The sequence below is a fragment of the Podarcis filfolensis genome, assembly GCF_964270895.1.
Source record: "Podarcis filfolensis genome assembly, chromosome: 6".
Taxonomy (NCBI): Eukaryota; Metazoa; Chordata; class Lepidosauria; order Squamata; family Lacertidae; genus Podarcis; species Podarcis filfolensis.
The window spans coordinates 90,563,710-90,581,812 of record NC_139609.1 but is presented as its reverse complement, the minus strand read 5'-3'; the positions used below and the strand labels follow the sequence as shown (position 1 = coordinate 90,581,812).

General features: G+C 42.9%; 1 protein-coding gene across 2 annotated transcripts in view; it reads right to left on the bottom strand.

Annotated features, from left to right (window-relative positions):
- The window catches only part of COL9A3 (collagen type IX alpha 3 chain), a 71,149-nt gene that overhangs the window by 15,654 nt on the left and 37,392 nt on the right, over positions 1 to 18,103 (bottom strand). For both annotated transcript variants that reach the window (XM_083618668.1, XM_083618667.1), the window contains exons 13-22: positions 17,641 to 17,694; positions 16,366 to 16,419; positions 14,483 to 14,536; positions 11,511 to 11,564; positions 10,658 to 10,711; positions 8,128 to 8,181; positions 2,623 to 2,676; positions 2,370 to 2,414; positions 2,041 to 2,094; positions 1,362 to 1,415 (exon numbers count right to left, since the gene is read on the bottom strand). In XM_083618668.1, the coding sequence (XP_083474794.1) occupies positions 1,362 to 1,415; positions 2,041 to 2,094; positions 2,370 to 2,414; positions 2,623 to 2,676; positions 8,128 to 8,181; positions 10,658 to 10,711; positions 11,511 to 11,564; positions 14,483 to 14,536; positions 16,366 to 16,419; positions 17,641 to 17,694 (531 nt within the window). The remainder of the gene's footprint in view (positions 1 to 1,361; positions 1,416 to 2,040; positions 2,095 to 2,369; positions 2,415 to 2,622; positions 2,677 to 8,127; positions 8,182 to 10,657; positions 10,712 to 11,510; positions 11,565 to 14,482; positions 14,537 to 16,365; positions 16,420 to 17,640; positions 17,695 to 18,103) is intronic.

Genomic DNA, 18,103 nt, shown 5'->3' with positions numbered 1-18,103 from the left:
TCAGTAAAGAGCCAACATTGCTCAATGTTGCCTTGCAAACAAATCAGGGCAAGTCCTCAATAATAATAAGAACAATAATAAATCTTATTTATACCCCACTCTCCCTGGCCAGAGCTGGGCTCAGGGTGGCTAACACCAGTAAAAATTACAGTAAAAACATAATGGGGGCAGGGGAAACCAATTTAAAATACAGGTTACAATGCAATTTAAAATGCAGCCTCATTTTAAAAGTAGCCCATAGATCAAAATCATAAGGGGGGGAAGCATAAGGCTCAGACTGAGTCCAAACCAAAGGCCAGGTGGAACAGCTCTGTCTTGCAGGCCCTGAGGAAAGACATCAAGTCCTGCAGGGCCCTAGTCTCTTGTGACAGAGCGTTCCACCAAGTCGGGGCCAGTACTGAAAAGGCCCTGGCCCTAGTTGAGAGCAATCTAACCACTTTGCGACCTGGGACCTCCAAAGTGTTGTCATTTGTGGGCCTTAAGGTGGGGCATACGAAGAGTGGCAGTCCCATAGGTATGTGGGTCCTAGGCCGCATAGGGCTTTAAAGGTCAAAACCAGCACCTTCAACCTGACCCTGTACTCCACCGGCAGCCAGTGCAGTTGGTAAAGCACTGGATGAATGTGATCCTGCGGCAAGGACCCCATAAGGAGCCTCACTGCGGCATTCTGCACCCGCTGGAATTTCTGGGTCAGCTTCAAGGGCAGCCCCGCGTAGAGCGAGTTACAATAATCAATAAACAGGTTGTCTGCAAGAGCCCTTAGGGTAGAACATGCTTCTCATGCAACCATCACCACATACAGTTTTCCTGTTATTTTCTCGCAGTTCTCCAATTACCCTTTTATTCCTTCGCTTTATAATTATGAATAAGGAGTCTGGTTTTCCAGCTTATTTCCTTCCCCTTGGAAATGCCTTATTCTGCTGCTTAATGACTGGCCCAAGGCACTTGCAAGAAATCAGTTAAGATGCCCTGTGTGTGCATTTTTGATCAAATAAAAGAGAAGAGAGAGATTTAAAACACACAAACATACTGCCTGCTGCGAGTCAATTGCTAGAGCTCATTAGATGCAAAATGAAAACAAATATTTACCTTGAGCTGAAGACTCCAAATTAAAGTGGCTTCTTAATGCCGTGATATTTTAAGAGGAAGGCAATTGACAGGCAGATGTTGAAAAATTCACCATCCATTATCCTTTCTACTCTTAACTTAATTCTGGTAAGCACTGGGTAGGAATCGCAGTCACAGAGAGCACAGGACAGGTGTATTCTGGGACGAAAGGAGATGGACTCCACCTCGATGGAAGTTTAGCATGTGACTAAGATGAACAATAATGCTTTTAAACGGGATTACTGGTTACTTACAGAAGATCCCCTTGGACCAGGGTCGCCTCTCTCCCCAGGGATCCCACGATCTCCCTGAGAAAAATAACAGAAGGTCATATGTGGTGCATTTGCAAACAATCCAGTCCCACTATTCAAAGCCATTGTTCTGCATCATGGTGGGCGGGACCCACATGGAGATCTATCTGCTGGTGGATCTCAGGGAGGTTTGCAATAGATCTACAAGGGTTCTGAGCTCAAATGGTTGCAAAATTTTGCAGTGTGGGGTGTGTCCTGCTTAGGGTGTTCCAAGGAAACCAGAATTCTCTATTCCACTCCTAATTCTCTTGTCCACACATGGTTTTCTGTCTTACCTCCTGTCCACCACCCCAGAAACTGTGAGCCAACCTTTCATTGAGCACAGCCATTGCTGAGTTTGCTGGTTCCTTGCCCCCTTTTCGGTCTTTCCCCTAGAGATTTTGTTGCACTCAGCAAGCCTCAGGAGAACTGATAGCTCCCTCTATCTATCTATCTATCTATCTATCTATCTATCTATCTCTCATGTGTGGGCAGAGCCGTTTTGGACCTGCACCTGCAATCTGTATGTCAGAAGCAGAGGGAATGAAGATGGCTCTGAGCTCGTCATCAACAGTGAAGCAGAGCAACCTGGAAGGATGAGTATTATCGACAAGCATGGAGCATGCATGGATGAGATACGTACAGGTATACCTGGCTCTCCTGAAGGACCGGTTCCTCCCATCTCTCCCGGAACACCCTACCGGAGGACAGAGAATGAAAAGTGACCAGGGCGTTCCATTAAGTCTGCGTTTCCATTTGCAAAAGTTCACCACCCGGTCAGATGGGGGACAGACCCCCAGGCTAGCTGTCAAATACAGGTGAGCAAAGCTGAGGAGATGCTGTGGTGGTCTTGCCGACAGGTGGTGACCCAGGACAACCTTTGGTGGCAAAGAGTATCCATCACAGAGTAAACACCCCGGCTTAAAGCAACTCACATACTTCCAAGGACGTTAAATAAAAGGCCTTACTTACTGGTTGACCCTTTTCGCCTTTAGTTCCAGGTCTTCCAGGTAGTCCCTGAAGGGGAGAGAGTCAGAAAACATGGAAGCAACAGAGAATTGAATTCACCACTGAATGTTCTAGAAAACAGGAAATGGTCGCAGCCCTACCCAAGCTGTTGATATGGTTGGACATACATATACAACACCTCAAACTCCTTGGATGAATGTAATAAATATATAAATTGTTCCCCCCACCCAGATGTTTTCTGTGGAAGAATACTCACAGGAAGTCCATTTGGTCCCTTTTCTCCAGGAACACCAAAGCGAGCGGCATCACCCTGTAAAATGCAAAATAATGTTGGTGTGTGGGTTGTTCAGCCTATTGGAGCATTAACATCGCCAGAGAAATTTAAAAGAGGGTCCAGCAGTTCTGCCCGTTGTACACTTCTGTAGAATATTGCCCTTTCTTTTTCTTTTTCTTTTTTAATTATTTTTTTATTAAAGGTTTTTATAACAGTAACAAACATATAACAAATACATAAACAGACATAAACAAAAACAAAACAAAAAACATGTACCATTTCATATCTTAATTTCTTATACCTTTCTTCCCCGACTTCCTCATGCTTCCCTTTTCTGTATTCCAAATTCTTATCAATTACTCAGCAAATCTTCCCTTATTTTAATTTAAATTTAATCTTTCCTTATTCTCCTTGTCTTAACCCTTACTAATAGTAACCGTTTACTTTCCAGTCCAACATCATTCTAACTTTCATTAATTTTGTAGTATTTCTTTAAATAGTCCTTGAACTTTTTCCATTCTTCTTGCGCTGCTTCTCTTCCCTGGTTTCGGATTCTGCTCGTCATTTCTGCCAGGCCCATGTAGTCTATCACCTTCATCTGCCATTCTTCCAGTGTGGGTAGTTCTTGTGTCTTCCAGTACTTTGCAATAAGTATTCTAGCTGCTGTTGTAGCGTACAAAAAGAAAGTTATATCCGTCTTTAACACCCCCTGTCCGACAATGCCCAAGAGAAAGGCCTCTGGTTTCTTAGGGAAAGTATATTTAAATACCTTTTTAAGTTCATTATAGATCATTTCCCAGAATGCCTTAATCTTCGGGCACGTCCACCAAAGGTGAAAAAATGTACCTTCCTTTTCTTTACATTTCCAACATTTATTATCAGGCAAGTGGTAAATCTTTGCAAGCTTGACTGGGGTTATGTACCACCTATATATCATTTTCATAATGTTTTCTCTCAGAGCATTACATGCCGTAAATTTCATCCCGGTGGTCCACAACTTCTCCCAATCAGCAAACAAAATATTATGACCAATGTCCTGAGCCCATTTAATCATAGCTGATTTAACCGTTTCGTCTTGTGTATTCCATTTCAGCAGCAAATTGTACATTTTTGACAAATTCTTAGTACTGGGTTCTAACAATTCTGTCTCCAATTTTGATTTTGATTATGCACCAAATGAAGGGAAAGCTGAATTTTTTAAGAAGTTGCATGAAATTTTGATGGACTATATAGATTATAACTTAATTTTGATGGGAGATATGAATGGAGTAGTTTCAACAAATATGGACAAAGCACAAAGACAGGTAATAACAAAAGATGGAAGACTACCAAAGACTTTTTTTGAAATGACTGACAATATGGACTTGATTGATATTTGGAGAACAAAACACCCATTAGAAAGAGAGGGAACCTTCTTTTCTGAAGCCAAAATGACATGGACAAGGATTGACCAAATCTGGGTGACTAGCAGTATGGCGCCGAATATAAAGAAAGTGGAAATCTGCCCAAAAACCTTCTCCGACCATAATGCAGTAAAGATGGTGATGAAGCAAACAACAACTGGCTCTTTTAGATGGAGAATGAATGACAACTTATTCAGAGACGAGGAGATTTGCAAGAAGGCCCAAAAAACTTTGAAAGATTACTTCGAAATTAACTTGAGGACTAAAGTAGAAAAAAGAATAGTATGGGATGCAAGTAAAGCCGTGATGAGAGGATTTTTGATACAACAAAATACATTAAAGAAGAGAAAGCAAAATGAGAGGAAGGAAAAATTTTTGGAAAAGATAAAAGAAGGGGAAAAGAAATTAAGATCGAAGCCGAAATCGCAAGAGATTTTAAGAGAGATTAAATTCCATCAAACACAATATATGGAGCTGATGAATCAAGAATTAGAGTGGAAAATTAAGCAAATGAGACAAAAGACCTTTGAATCTGCTGATAAATGTGGCAAGTTATTGGCCTGGCAAATAAAGAAGAGACAAAAACTCAACACGGTAACAAATATAGAAGTGGAAGGAAAGAACATAAGTAACCCAGCGGAAATCAGGAATTGCTTCCAGAACTACTTTAGACAACTTTACACACAAGGGCCGCAGAATGAAATGGACATACAACAATTCCTCGAGAAAAATGGGCTGAAAAAGGTTTCACAGGAAAGTAAGTCAATTTTGAACCAGGAGATATCAGCACAAGAAATAGAAGATACCATTCAAGGCATGGCGTTGGGCAAATCACCCGGGCCGGACGGACTGACTTCCAAGTACTACAAAGTTTTGAAGGAAGGATTGATACAACCTCTGAAGGAAGTCTGCAATGAGATTATGAAGGGGAAAAGGGCACCCGATACGTGGAGAGAGGCCTACATTACACTTATACCAAAGACAGAGACTGAAAAGACTCAACTTAAAAACTACCGACCCATCTCGTTACTAAATGTGGATTATAAAATTTTTGCTGATATTTTAGCAAAAAGATTGAAAAGAGTTTTGATGGAGGAGATTCATGGGGACCAAGCAGGCTTTCTCCCGAAAAGGCATTTGTCGGACAATGTAAGGAATATAATTGACATTTTGGAAAAGTTGGAAGTGAATATAAACACTAAGGCTGTTTTGATATTTGTGGATGCCGAGAAAGCCTTTGACAACATTTCTTGGAATTTTATGCTGAAGAACCTCCGGGGGATGGGGGTAGGCCAAGGGTTCGAGAATGGTATAGGTGCTATATATTCTGAACAGAAAGCAAAATTAATTGTAAATAACGTGGTTACAGAAGAGTTCAAGATTGAAAAAGGGACACGTCAGGGGTGCCCTATTTCCCCACTACTTTTTATATCGGTCCTGGAGGTTTTGCTTAATATGATTAGGAGGGACCAGTTGGTTAAAGGGATTCAGGTCGGAGCTAAACAATACAAATTGAGAGCATTTGCAGATGACTTAGTACTTACATTGCAAGAGCCAGAAGCTAGTACGAAAAGAGTTTTGGAAATAATCCAAGAGTTTGGTCAATTGGCAGGATTTAAACTGAATAAGTTAAAGACAAAGGTACTAGAGAAAAATTTAACACAGACTGAAAAAGAAAGGTTTCAGAATGAGACAGGGTTGACCGTGGTTAAAAAAGTGAAATATTTGGGTATAAACATGACAGCTAAGAATGTGAACTTATTTAAAGACAATTATGATAAAACTTGGATAGAAGTGAAAAAAGATTTGGAGATCTGGTCAAACTTAAAGCTTTCCTTGTTAGGTCGAATTGCAGTTATAAAGATGAATGTATTGCCAAGAATGTTGTTTTTGTTTCAAACATTGCAAATAATGGAGAAAATGGATTGTTTCAAGAAGTGGCAAAAAGACATATCTAAATTTGTCTGGCAGGGCAAGAGGCCCAGAATTAAATTCAAGATATTAACGGATTCAAAGGAAAGAGGGGGGTTTGCCCTGCCAGACTTTAAACTTTATTATGAAGCGGCAGCTTTCTGCTGGCTGAAAGAATGGCTACTTCTTGAAAACACAGACATTTTGGATTTGGAAGGTTTTAATAACATTTTTGGGTGGCATGCATATTTGTGGTATGACAAGGTTAAAGCACATAAAAGTTTTAAAAACCATATTGTCAGAAAAGCACGATTAAATGTTTGGATTAGATATAAAGATCTGCTGGAAAATAAAACTCCAAGGTGGCTGTCGCCAATGGAAGCTAAGGCAGTTAAAAAGTTAAACATGGAGTCGAAGTGGCCAAAATACTGGGAAATCTTGGAAAAGGAAGGGGATAAATTGAGATTGCAGAGTTTTGAGAAATTAAAAGGGAAGGTGAGAGATTGGCTGCACTATCATCAAATAAATGAAGCGTTTAAATTGGACAGTAAAATTGGCTTCCAGGTGGAAAAATATTGCCCTTTCTTTTTCGTTTGGGGTTCAGGGTTCATTTCAAGCCGAGAGAATCAATGTATTTACTTAATGACAGTAAACTGGCGCCACGCAGTAGAACCACTGAATACAATCTTTGAAAATAAGTGGGTTTTTAAAGGCTGGTGGCAGCTGTGCTATGTCAACATGAATTAGAGATGGGAGAATCTATTAATTTCTGTTTTTCTCAGTTTTTCATTTTCCCTTTTCTAAGCTTCAAAAATATCCCACCCCTTCCTTCCTTCCTTCTGACTTTAAATAATTTCCCCCCACAATATAGTAAAATAGTGACTACAACAAATACGAATCAAGTAAGTAAAATACTGAGTTTTTCATTTATCCAACTTGATGTGCAGTTCTCCCTATTTCATATCAGCTTGCTTTTTTTTTAAAAAAAGAGTCCTCACGAAAATTCATCAACATGTTTCTCCCAATATACACATCTTTAAATGGAATTCCCCCTCAATAGACACATTTTGGCAAAGCAATTGTATAATGCATTTTTGTACATGTTGCTGTTAGGCAAAGATCATAAGACGACCCGGATGGTCTCCAGATTCTGTGTGCAGATCTGTAGGTGCAAACCACCCCCCAACCCAAACTAGTTCGTTAAGAAAATCCCCAAACTCGGTTCCATGGGTGACTCTGGGTCACTTCTCTGCGGCAGCTTATCTTAAAGTTTAAGTGTCTATATGCTTATTGCATTTATAAATTTTAAATTTATTGTTGTACATTGTTTTAAATGTTAGTTTCCCTTCTGGGATTGTACCCCAAGTGTCTTTTATAAGCTGGTCTCCAACCGTAATAAATTATCTGTCTGTCTGTCTGTCTGTTTATCTATCTATCTATCTATCTATCTATCTATCTATCTATCTATCTGCATGTTACTGAATCTTATTTCTACACCAGCAACAAACAAGGCAATGTCCTGGCTGCACTAGGGGGCAGCAGTCTACTCCAAGGAGTGTGTGATGGCTCCATGTGGCACACAGAGCCCTGATCTCCAGGGCAGTGGGGTGGAAAGTGGCCAGGAAGCATAGGAGGAATGACCAGGGTTTTCCCCACAGATGTCTGACTGGCCACCGTAAGAAAAGGAGGCTGGACTCGGTAGCCTTTGGGCCTGATCCGGCAAAGCAGTTCTTTATGCCTCGGATGCTGCTTTTCAACAGATTTTCTTTATGTCCTTTTTCTTGTGGGGGACGGACAGACGTAGTTTTATTCATTTCCACCTTTGAACTATTTAACATGGTTGCACGGAGATATACCTTTGTTTGCATTTGACCATATGATGAGCAAACATTATGCAAAAAATAAGAAGAAAACAACAACAAACGCTCAGATAAGCATTTCTGAATAAACTGACAATGTTGTGCCAAAGTGTATACCAAAATCATTGCAATTGTTACAGATACGAAATTACGCATGGCAGTGTGTATTGCTTAGATTGGCAACTGTAAATCAAAGGTATTTTGCATCAATAACAATTTGAACTTACAGGAATTTGCAGGAAGAGGGTAAGGGAAAACGTTAAACTATGTGCTTTGTGCATACTTTGACAGGGTTCGTAAAAAGGACTACAAACCTTCTCACCATCGAGTCCATGAGTTCCATCTCTCCCATCTTTTCCAGGCATGCCCTGAAATATTGGAGGACACCATTTTTAAGTGGGGTGTGTGTGTAATTAAATAAACATCACAGATACCCCTGTCCACCCAAGACCCTTAATTGTTTAGTTCTGCCTTTAAGTGCAGCACTCTTCCCTCTCAGCACAAATTACCAGTGTTATAAGAAAAAACTGCTCCTTTTCCCCTTATGGGGTACCCAAGAACCCGTATAGAGTCCTTAAGTAGATTCTCTATCGGTAGGAGAAAATAACAGAGGCCAACCAGAGAATGTTGAGAAGCAAAGCAGCTAGTAAGCCTGATCTTTATTAAACTGTTGCAACAGGATTCCCCCATTCTCCCCATGCAGGGAGGGAGGAGAGGAACCCAGAACATTGGTGTGCAAGCTCTTATATTGACTTTTGAAACTGCCTACCCTGTAGCTCAAGACCACCCCCAAAAAAACATCATACATACATCACAGAAAGAGGTGGTCCCCAGCAGAAATTTGAGCGTGTTGCTTCTCTCCTGTCTGCCAGGATACCTGATAATGCCATATCTGATTGCCTTTTCTGGGTAGCCTGGCCATTCCTTGGAGATGGTCAATACTTAGTTCCTGAATCTCTTGCGCATATTGATAGTGTGCTCAGCTTAACAGATACTTGCCAGGCTGTATTTACAGGGAGGTGTAAGTCCCTACAGTCCAAAGACAACTGGAAAGCTTTCCCCATTTCCTTTCTCCTTGCAGATAAATATTTGAGGTCAATTTGGGAGAGTCAAAATGGCTTCAGAATTGCTCTCCTGTACTGTTCCAGACACTATATTTATGCATCTGTGTTTGCCTTGTACATTTATGAACATTTATTCCATATACATACCGGTATATACTGTATTTTTCGCCCTATAGGGTGCACCGGCCCATAGGGCGCACCTAGTTTTTTTTTTGGGGGGGGGAAATAAAGAAAAAAAAATTTATTCCCCCCCCCCAGCCCCCAGAACAGGCGGCTATCCGCAAGCCTTGGGAGCCCGGCGGGAAGTCGCGCCGGGCTCCCAAGGCTTGCGGAGAGCTTCCTGAAGCCTGGAGAGCTAGAGGGGTCGGTGCGCACCGACCCCTCTCGCTCTCCAGGCTTCAGCGAAAGCCTGCATTCGCCCCATAGGACGCGCACACATTTCCCCTTCATTTTTGGAGGGGAAAAAGTGCATCCTATAGGGTGAAAAATACGGTATATAAGACCTTAGCATTCTTATAACACCAGTAAGTTAGGCTCCATCTGCACCATGTGTTTAAAGCTGTATTGTTCCTTTTTCAACAGGCATCCCCCAAAGAACCCTGGTAACTGAAGGGTGTTGAGAGTTATTCAGAGACCCCCTACTTACCCTCACAGAGCTACAGTTCTCAGAGTGGTTTAAGGGCCAGTCTGAACTCTGGGAATTGTAGTTCATAGAATCATAGAATCATAGAGTTGGAAGAGACCACAAGGGCCATCGAGTCCAACCGCCTGCCAAGCAGGAAACACCATCAGAGCACTCCTGACATATGGCTGTCAAGCCTCTGCTTAAAGACCTCCAAAGAAGGAGACTCCACCACACTCCTTGGCAGCAAATTCCACTGTCGAACAGCTCTTACTGTCAGGAAGTTCTTCCTAATGTTTAGGTGGAATCTTCTTTCTTGTAGTTTGGATCCATTGTTCCGTGTCCGCTTCTCTGGAGCAGCAGAAAACAACCTTTCTCCCTCCTCTATGTGACATCCTTTTATATATTTGAACATGGCTATCATATCACCCCTTAACCTCCTCTTCTCCAGGCTAAACATGCCCAGCTCCCTTAGCCGTTCCTCATAAGGCATCGTTTCCAGGCCTTTGACCATTTTGGTTGCCCTCCTCTGGACACGTTCCAGTTTGTCAGTGTCCTTCTTGAACTGTGGTGCCCAGAACTGGACACAGTACTCCAGGTGAGGTCTGACCAGAGCAGAATACAGTGGCACTATTACTTCCCTTGATCTAGATGCTATACTCCTATTGATGCAGCCCAGAATTGCATTGGCTTTTTTAGCTGCCGTGTCACACTGTTGCCTCATGTCAAGTTTGTGGTCAACCAAGACTCCTAGATCCTTTTCACATGTACTGCTCTCAAGCCAGGTGTCACCCATTCAGTGAAAGGAACAGAGGGTCACCTAACAACTCTCAGCACCCTTAAGAAACTAAAGTTCCTGGGATTATTGGGGTGGGGGAGGCATGACTGTTTAAAGCGGTATGACACTGATTTAAATGCACAGTGCAGACGGGGACTCAAGAGATACGGAGAATGCCAGCCACCATACTGAGAGACACATTTAGCGTCTCCTGTAACTGAGACTGAGGTTTAGATGATTAAGTGGCATGCAAATCCTGTTCAATAAAATATCTTGAGCTTCAGGTTCACCATCTTTCTACCAAACAGGGCACGCACGTTCCCTTGCTATGAACTTGGCACCAAAAATAGCTTCATGTTAACGATGACAGCAAGACTTACAGGTTCTCCTAAGGGTCCAGCAGTTCCTGGAGTTCCTTTGGGTCCTGGTCTGCCCTAGGAGCAGAGAGCAAAAAACTCTTAACAAGCATTACTTGTGACCAATGACGTATCATCAAAACATATGAACCTAACCGGGCCCTGAGATCATCTTCTGAGGCCCTTCTTTCTGTGCCTCCTCCTCGAGAGGTCCAGAAAGTGGCAACACAAGAACAGGGCCTTCTCTGCAGTGGCTCCCCGTCTGTGGAATGCTCTCCCCAGGGAAGTTCGCATAGTGCCTTCATTATACACCTTTAGGCGCCAGGCAAAAACGTTCCTCTTTAACGAGGCCTTTGTTGTTGATCCGATTTACATCCTATGCCCTTTTAAAATGTGGCTCTATTTTGCGGAGGGATGTTATTGGGTTATTGTTTTTATTTTGATTTTATATATTGTGATCTTTTCCATGAACCGCCCTGAGACCTCCGGGTATAGGGCGGTATATAAATTCAATAAACGAAAGATAAAATAAATAAATAAAACAAAGAGAGGGGTGAATGCTGAAAGGAATCTTCCTTCAGAAGTCTTCCTTACAGCACTAGCAAAACTTAGAGAGTGCAGTGGAGCCTTAAAGGCTGTGTCATTCTCCGTCAGACACAACAGCCATTTCTCTTAGTAATGGTTCCTTTGACGTTTTCACATTTCTTGTCGCCCTAGTTCTCTCTGCGCTCCAGCACCTTTGAAATATAGGCAGTGGAACAAAACTCTTAATGGCACAAAAACGTAACGTTAAGTAAAATAACACATACATAGAAATAATATAGATAATGATGATGGTGGTATTAGTAAGTATAGTAAAAAATAGAAATGTACTTACAGTATCGCCTTTGGGTCCCCGAAACCCCTGAGGACCCCGATCTCCACGAGGCCCCTGAAATGAAAAAGCAGAAGCCTTTTGTCATTCTATTTTGCAATGGCCCGGGCCATTTTCAAATAATAATAATAATAATAATAATAATAATAATAATAATAATAATAACAACAACAATAACATAATAATAATAATTTATTTATACCCCGCCCATCTGGCTGGGCTTCCCCAGCCACTCTGGGCGGCTTCCAACCAAATATTAAAACACTGCAATACATCAAACATTAAAAGCTTCCCTAAACAGGGCTGCCTTCAGATGTCTTCTAAAAGTTTGGTAGTTGTTGTTCTCTTTGACATCTGGTGGAAGGGCGTTCCACAGGGAGGGCGCCACTACCGAGAAGGCCCTCTGCCTGGTTCCCTGTAACTTGGCTTCTTGCAGTGAGGGAACCGCCAGAAGGCCCTCGGCGCTGGACCTCAGTGTCCGGGCAGAACGATGGGGGTGGAGACGCTCCTTCAGGTATGCTGGACCGAGGCTGTTTAGGGCTTTAAAGGTCAGCACCAACACTCTGAATTGTGCTTGGAAACGTACTGGACGCCAGTGTAGGTCTTTCAAGACCGGTGTTATTTGGTCTCGGCGGCCGCTCCCAGTCACCAGTCTAGCTGCCGCATTCTGGATTAGTTTTAGTTTCCGGGTCACCTTCAAAGGTAGTCCCACGTAGAGCGCATTGCAGTAGTCCAAGCGGGAGATAACCAGAGCATGCACTACTATTAAGTTGTGTGAAAGCCAACCAATATGCTCTGGAAACATGAAGTCTGGGGAGAAAGACACATCTGCAAGCAAATATGTGTCTATTCAAGGAGAGACAGGATTATCTATGCTCCCTGGTCTTTCAAGATTTTGAATCCTTTTGTTTCATTCCTACTTGTCCAGTCTCAAATTGGTGACAAGCCCCTGTGACCCAAACTTATGTAAAAGTATCTTAAAAGAATTTATCACAGAAAATGTCTTTTTAGGATCCCATTTTGAATCTTGTGCTAGTTTAAAACATATATACTCACATTTTTTTAATTATTTTATGTGCCAAATGCAGTTTATCTGCAGCATTCTTTGGCTACATGCATTTTTAAAAAAGGAATATTATGGAGTGGACCCCGATTTTCATGCTTAAGAGTAGACCCACTTAAATTTAAGTTCCATTGATGCTCTGCTATTCCAACCATGGAGAGATTTGGCTCCAGCTCCCATATGCTCTGGGAAGTGGGTGGCGCTGTTGGTTAAACCACAGAGCCTAGGACTTGCCGATCAGAAGGTTGGTGGTTCGAATCCCCATGACGGGGTGAGCTCCCGTTGCTCGGTCCCTGCTCCTGTGCACCTAGCAGTTCGAAAGCATGTCAAAGTGCAAGTAGATAAATAGGCACCGCTCCGGCAGGAAGGTAAACGGCGTTTCCGTGCGCTGCTCTGGTTCGCCAGAAGCGGCTTAGTCATGCTGGCCACATGACCTGGAAGCTGTACGCCGGCTCCCTCGGCCAATAAAGCGAGATGAGCACTGCAACCCCAAAGTCGTCACGTCTGGAACTAATGGTCGGGGTCCCCTTTACCCCTTTACCTCCCCATATGCTCTATTAAATCATTTCCATAAAAAAGTGTCATATTTTCATTCATTCCTGTTCCACTAGTGGATGTGGTTTTCAAAACTTTTCTCCCCCGTTCATTTCATTTAGCAAAAATAAGGAACCTCTAAATTTAAATTTATTCAAGTTGTATGATGAAGTTGAATTTATCTTTCTGTCTGAATAGTGTATTGTTTAGGTTCACCACCCATTCTTGCTCAAAGTCGAAGGTCATGTTCAGGGGACCATATATTGGCTTAATAATATGCAGAAAAAGCAAGATCTCTCCAATTAAACATAGTTTCACATTTCAGCCAAACCAGGAAACTATGGTTACCAGCTTTGGAAGAAGCCAGGTTCCCTAAACCACATTTTGAAGTATTTTTAGGATCTTGGCTTATTTTGAAGCTGGAAACCACATTTTCTGAGTTTGCAGGAACCTGGAAATGATGGCTAATTGAGAGACTTCAGCACTGTAGTCAGAGAAGAGCAAAGGGGCTTATGTGCGCGGGCAGAAATCATGTTCATATCTTGATTTATTAAGCCAAAATAGGGGTGTCCCAAATAGAGCAGCAATATTTGTTGCTTGCTCTGCTGAGTTTTTCTTTTGATTCCCCTTTTCTTGAAGTTTTCCCTTTTCTGGATGTTTGCTCGCTAGAATTGCAAAGTTCTCAACGCTGCCTAGAGAGGGCATTGTCCTGTAAAAAAACAACCACCAAACACTCAAATCTACTCCATATTTCAGAAAGTTGCTTGTCTGTCCTCTGTGCACCTTTTAAGATATTGTAACCAAACTCTGCACGATGGTTCCTGAGATCAAGGAGCAGGTTTTCATCTACGTTTGTGAAATATACTCAAAGTCGAGAGTAGCTTTCATGCTCTTTATTCAGCTCATAGTGATGAGAAGGAATGGAAGTTCCCCCAGAAGGTCTGCTTTATATACATTATTTACACAATGGGCCCCACATGATTGGCTAATTCCGGGATTCTCCTGTAGGCCAATCAGGTTGCGGATTCACTTCCACCTGGAGCTGGATTGGGTGCCTCCTGTGGACCAATCAGATTGCTGCATTCTGAATCCTATTGTTCTAGGACCAATCAGACTGCTGCATTTTGGATCCTATTCAACTCAGTACATAACAGTTTGGATGCAATGGGACACCATCTTGAATCATGGTGGTGGGCTGATTTTTTCAAAACTGCACTTATTTTAACCACTGGTTTCCAAGCTGCACAAGTTTCTTTGTTTAGAATTCCTGAGCAACCCTAGGTGCGCAGCTGATAGTAAATAAATGAAGAGAAATAGGCCTTGATACATCTGGAAATGCCCACTGGAGAAACCTAGTAATATAAAAAGAGGCACATACCGCTTTTCCTGGGGGTCCCGGAAGGCCGGGAGGTCCTCTGAAACCTATTGTTCCCTGAAAACAAGAAATGAACGTGGTCAGACCTTTGCCTAGAAGAGAGACTTATCCTTAATAAGCAAATTGCTGTGAAAAGGGGCAAGAAAGCACACAGAACTTTTCATTCATTCTCTGACCTTCAGAAGCAGCTTCCAATATCCACCCACATACAAAAAGAGGTGTTATTGCCAGTTTTCATTTCTTAGTGCGGAAAGTATTGATCTGATGTGTACAGATCTTTCCTATTCTAATTGATTCAAGAGGGTTCTGGAAGCTTCTGGAAGCTTCTCTGTGAGAAAGAAACAAACAGAAAGTTTGTGATTTTTTTGGGTTATTCCTTCAAAGAAGCTGAGTACAGATGGTTTAAACTGGTTCTGTTATCTCTTCTGCAAGGTAGAGATAATAGTAGAGGCCAGAAGGAGCCTGGGTTTCGTCACTTTCTCTTTCCGTCTCTCTTTCGTTCTAGTGTGGTGTTCTGTACATAGTATGTTTAGTGTTAAGGTTTAGTCTTATAAATTAAGTTCTAAGGTTATTATTAAGGGACGTGGGTGGTACTGTGGTCTAAACCACAGAGCCTAGGGCTTGCCGATCAGAAGATCGGCGGTTCAAATCCCTGCGACGGGGTGAGCTCCCATTGCTCGGTCCCTGCTCCTGCCAACCTAGCAGTTCAAAAGCACGTCAAAGTGCAAGTAGATAAATAGGTACCACTCTGGCGGGAAGGTAAACGGCGTTTCCATGCTCTGCTCTGGTTCACCAGAAGTGGCTTAGTCATGCTGGCCACATGACCCGGAAGCTGTACACCGGCTCCCTTGGCCAATAAAGCGAGATGAGTGCCGCAACCCGAGTCGGCCACGACTGGACCTAATGGTCAGGGGTACCTTTAAGTTTATCAAGTCTGCAGCAACTGGATTTCTTATGGACAGTGCCAATTCTGAATGTATTAGATTTGTGACCATGATGCTCATTTGCCTTCAGTAGCAGTAAAGCTCTGCTGGATGGAATATTAATTGCCTCTGGTCTATTTTTGGGGAACCCTGCAACCTGTTCAGGTTTTTACTCTGCTAACTATACATTGGAATCTACTCTGGATCAATATTGAGTGGACTTTCAGTGACAGTTATCCCCGATCAAGGATGAACCAATTCCAGGCAAGGGCAACTCTTGAGGTGGGCATGGTGAGAGGCACAGGCTGGTGAGAGAGCCAAGGGCGAAACAGACCATCCTGGGGGGCTGCCTTTGCCTCATGATCTTGAGGTTCCCCAGCCCTCCTGCAAGGTAATCCAGTATTCTGCGAAGACTGAGAGGAAACTGTTTGCCAAAGGTGGCCTAGTAGCATCTGAGGCCAAGGAAAGATCTGAAGTAGGGGAAACTTTCTCATGGTCAATTTCCACTCTCTTTTTTTGCTTTTTAAAAAATTAACGTTCTTATGTCACATATGTATACATTATCATATTACAGAGCATATTATAATATATTTTCCAACATGTATACAAAGTTTATATACCAAATTTATGTAGCTAAAGAAAGAAAAAACAAAGACATAAAGCCATTTCAAAATATTTGCACCAACACTACAGACTTCCTGCCAATCTCGTTGTATATTCTTTTTTTTTTACAAATGAATGTACTCTTATTATTGTATATTTCTTTACATTTTATCTAATACATTCCTATTTCAATATGTACCCTTAATCTTGTTTCTCAACTCAATTTCTCTCCAATGTCAATCAGTGTCAAACAACATCAATTTCCACTCTTACAGGTTACACAGAAGCGCTGGATTCGAGAACAGCCGTCTTTGGTGCAAGGGTCTGAGAAGAGTCAAGAGGAAAGGAAGCTGGACTTACCCTGTCTCCAACGGGCCCCACGGGGCCAATCAGACCTCTTAACCCTCGTGGTCCCTGGGAAAGAAAAGTATCTGTTGATTTATTTAGAAAATTCAGGATTAAATGAAATTCTGGAAGTGGCATGAAGGCCAAGGCATTGTTTGGTGGGAAAAGACAGAGATCAGAGTCTGGGGCTCTTTTTTGTGCTCTGGAGCCAAGTGAGGATTCCCAGGTAAGATCCTCCCTCTATTGTGTGGGCAGGTAATCCCTCCCCTACCTGGCCTGGTCTCCTTGGCAACGCTTCCCCCAGGTGGGATTGGACAACTGACTGAGGTAGGCGGAGACCTCCAGGTATCCCACCTGAGGGAAGGCAAAGCCAAGCCTATGCTGATGGAGCCGCTCCAGATCTAGGGGCTGCACGCGTCCACGCAAAGGGCGCCCCCCGTTTTAAGCGGGGAGCGGTCATTGTGAGCTGGGCAGTACTATGGGCAGAACTATGCCCAGAGCATTTGGAATAAAAAAAAGATGGTGGAGTGAAAGGAGGAGCTACCCAGAGGATTGTGTCTTAAAAACAACTAATGGAAAACAACATGGAATAAAAAATTTGCCTCTTGCAGGATAACAGATATATGGACTTTGTTAAGTAAGATCGTGAGTCATACACCAGTGGCTGATGGAGAAGATAAGGGCGGTTAAGATCGGAACTATGAAAGTGGAAAACAACAAGGAAGGAAAGCAGAAAACAAATGAAGGACATCTCTCGATATCCACAACGTGGGAAGTCCCCTTTTGAATTTTTTTTAAAAATTTGGAATGTTTAATTGGCTGTATTTTGGTTAAACCACAGAGCCTAGGACTTGCCGATCAGAAGGTCAGCGGTTCGAATCCCCGCGACGGGGTGAGCTCCCATTGCTTGGTCCCTGTTCCTGCCAACCTAGCAGTTCAAAAGCACGTCAAAGTGCAAGTAGATAAATAGGTACCGCTCTAGCGGGAAGGTAAACGGCGCTTCCGTGCGCTGCTCTGGTTCGCCAGAAGCGGCTTAGTCATGCTGGCCACATGACCCGGAAGCTGTCTGCGGACAAACGCTGGCTCCCTCGGCCTATAGAGCGAGATGAGTGCTGCAACCCCAGAGTGGGTCACGACTGGACCTAATGGTCAGGGGTCCCTTTACCTTTTACTATTTTTGGTTTAACGATTCGGTATGATTGGAATTGATTTGTCATTACTTGGAAGGTTTTAAATTGAAAACGAATAAAAAATATTTTAAAAATAAATGGAAACGGCGGCCTATTTTACCTGCAAGCCAACAGTTCCTGGAGGTCCTGCAGGACCTGGGGGTCCTGGTGAACCCTGGAAGAAGAGAACAAGAAATGATTGACGCAAGGCGTGTTGACAAGGCCTACAACCCTCCCCCCCCCCCGTGGCTTCCAGCAACAGGTATTTGCAAGCATCGCTCCCTTCGACTGTGGAGGCGGAGGACTGCCATCATGGAAAGCTCTCCTCCATGAAATAGTCTAATCCATTAACCTTAACATGGTGGAATCATGTGTCCCAAATAGCATTGCTGTATACATATTGGCTACCAATTCAAGCCTCCATCTAACCCAGGGGTCAGCAAACTGTTTCAGCAGGGGGCCGGTCCACTGTCCCTCAGACCTTGTGGGGGCCCAGACTATATTTTGAAGGGGGGAAAAATGAACAGATTCCTATGCCCCACAACAGTGGCGTAGCGTGGGTTGTCAGCACCCGGGGCAAGGCA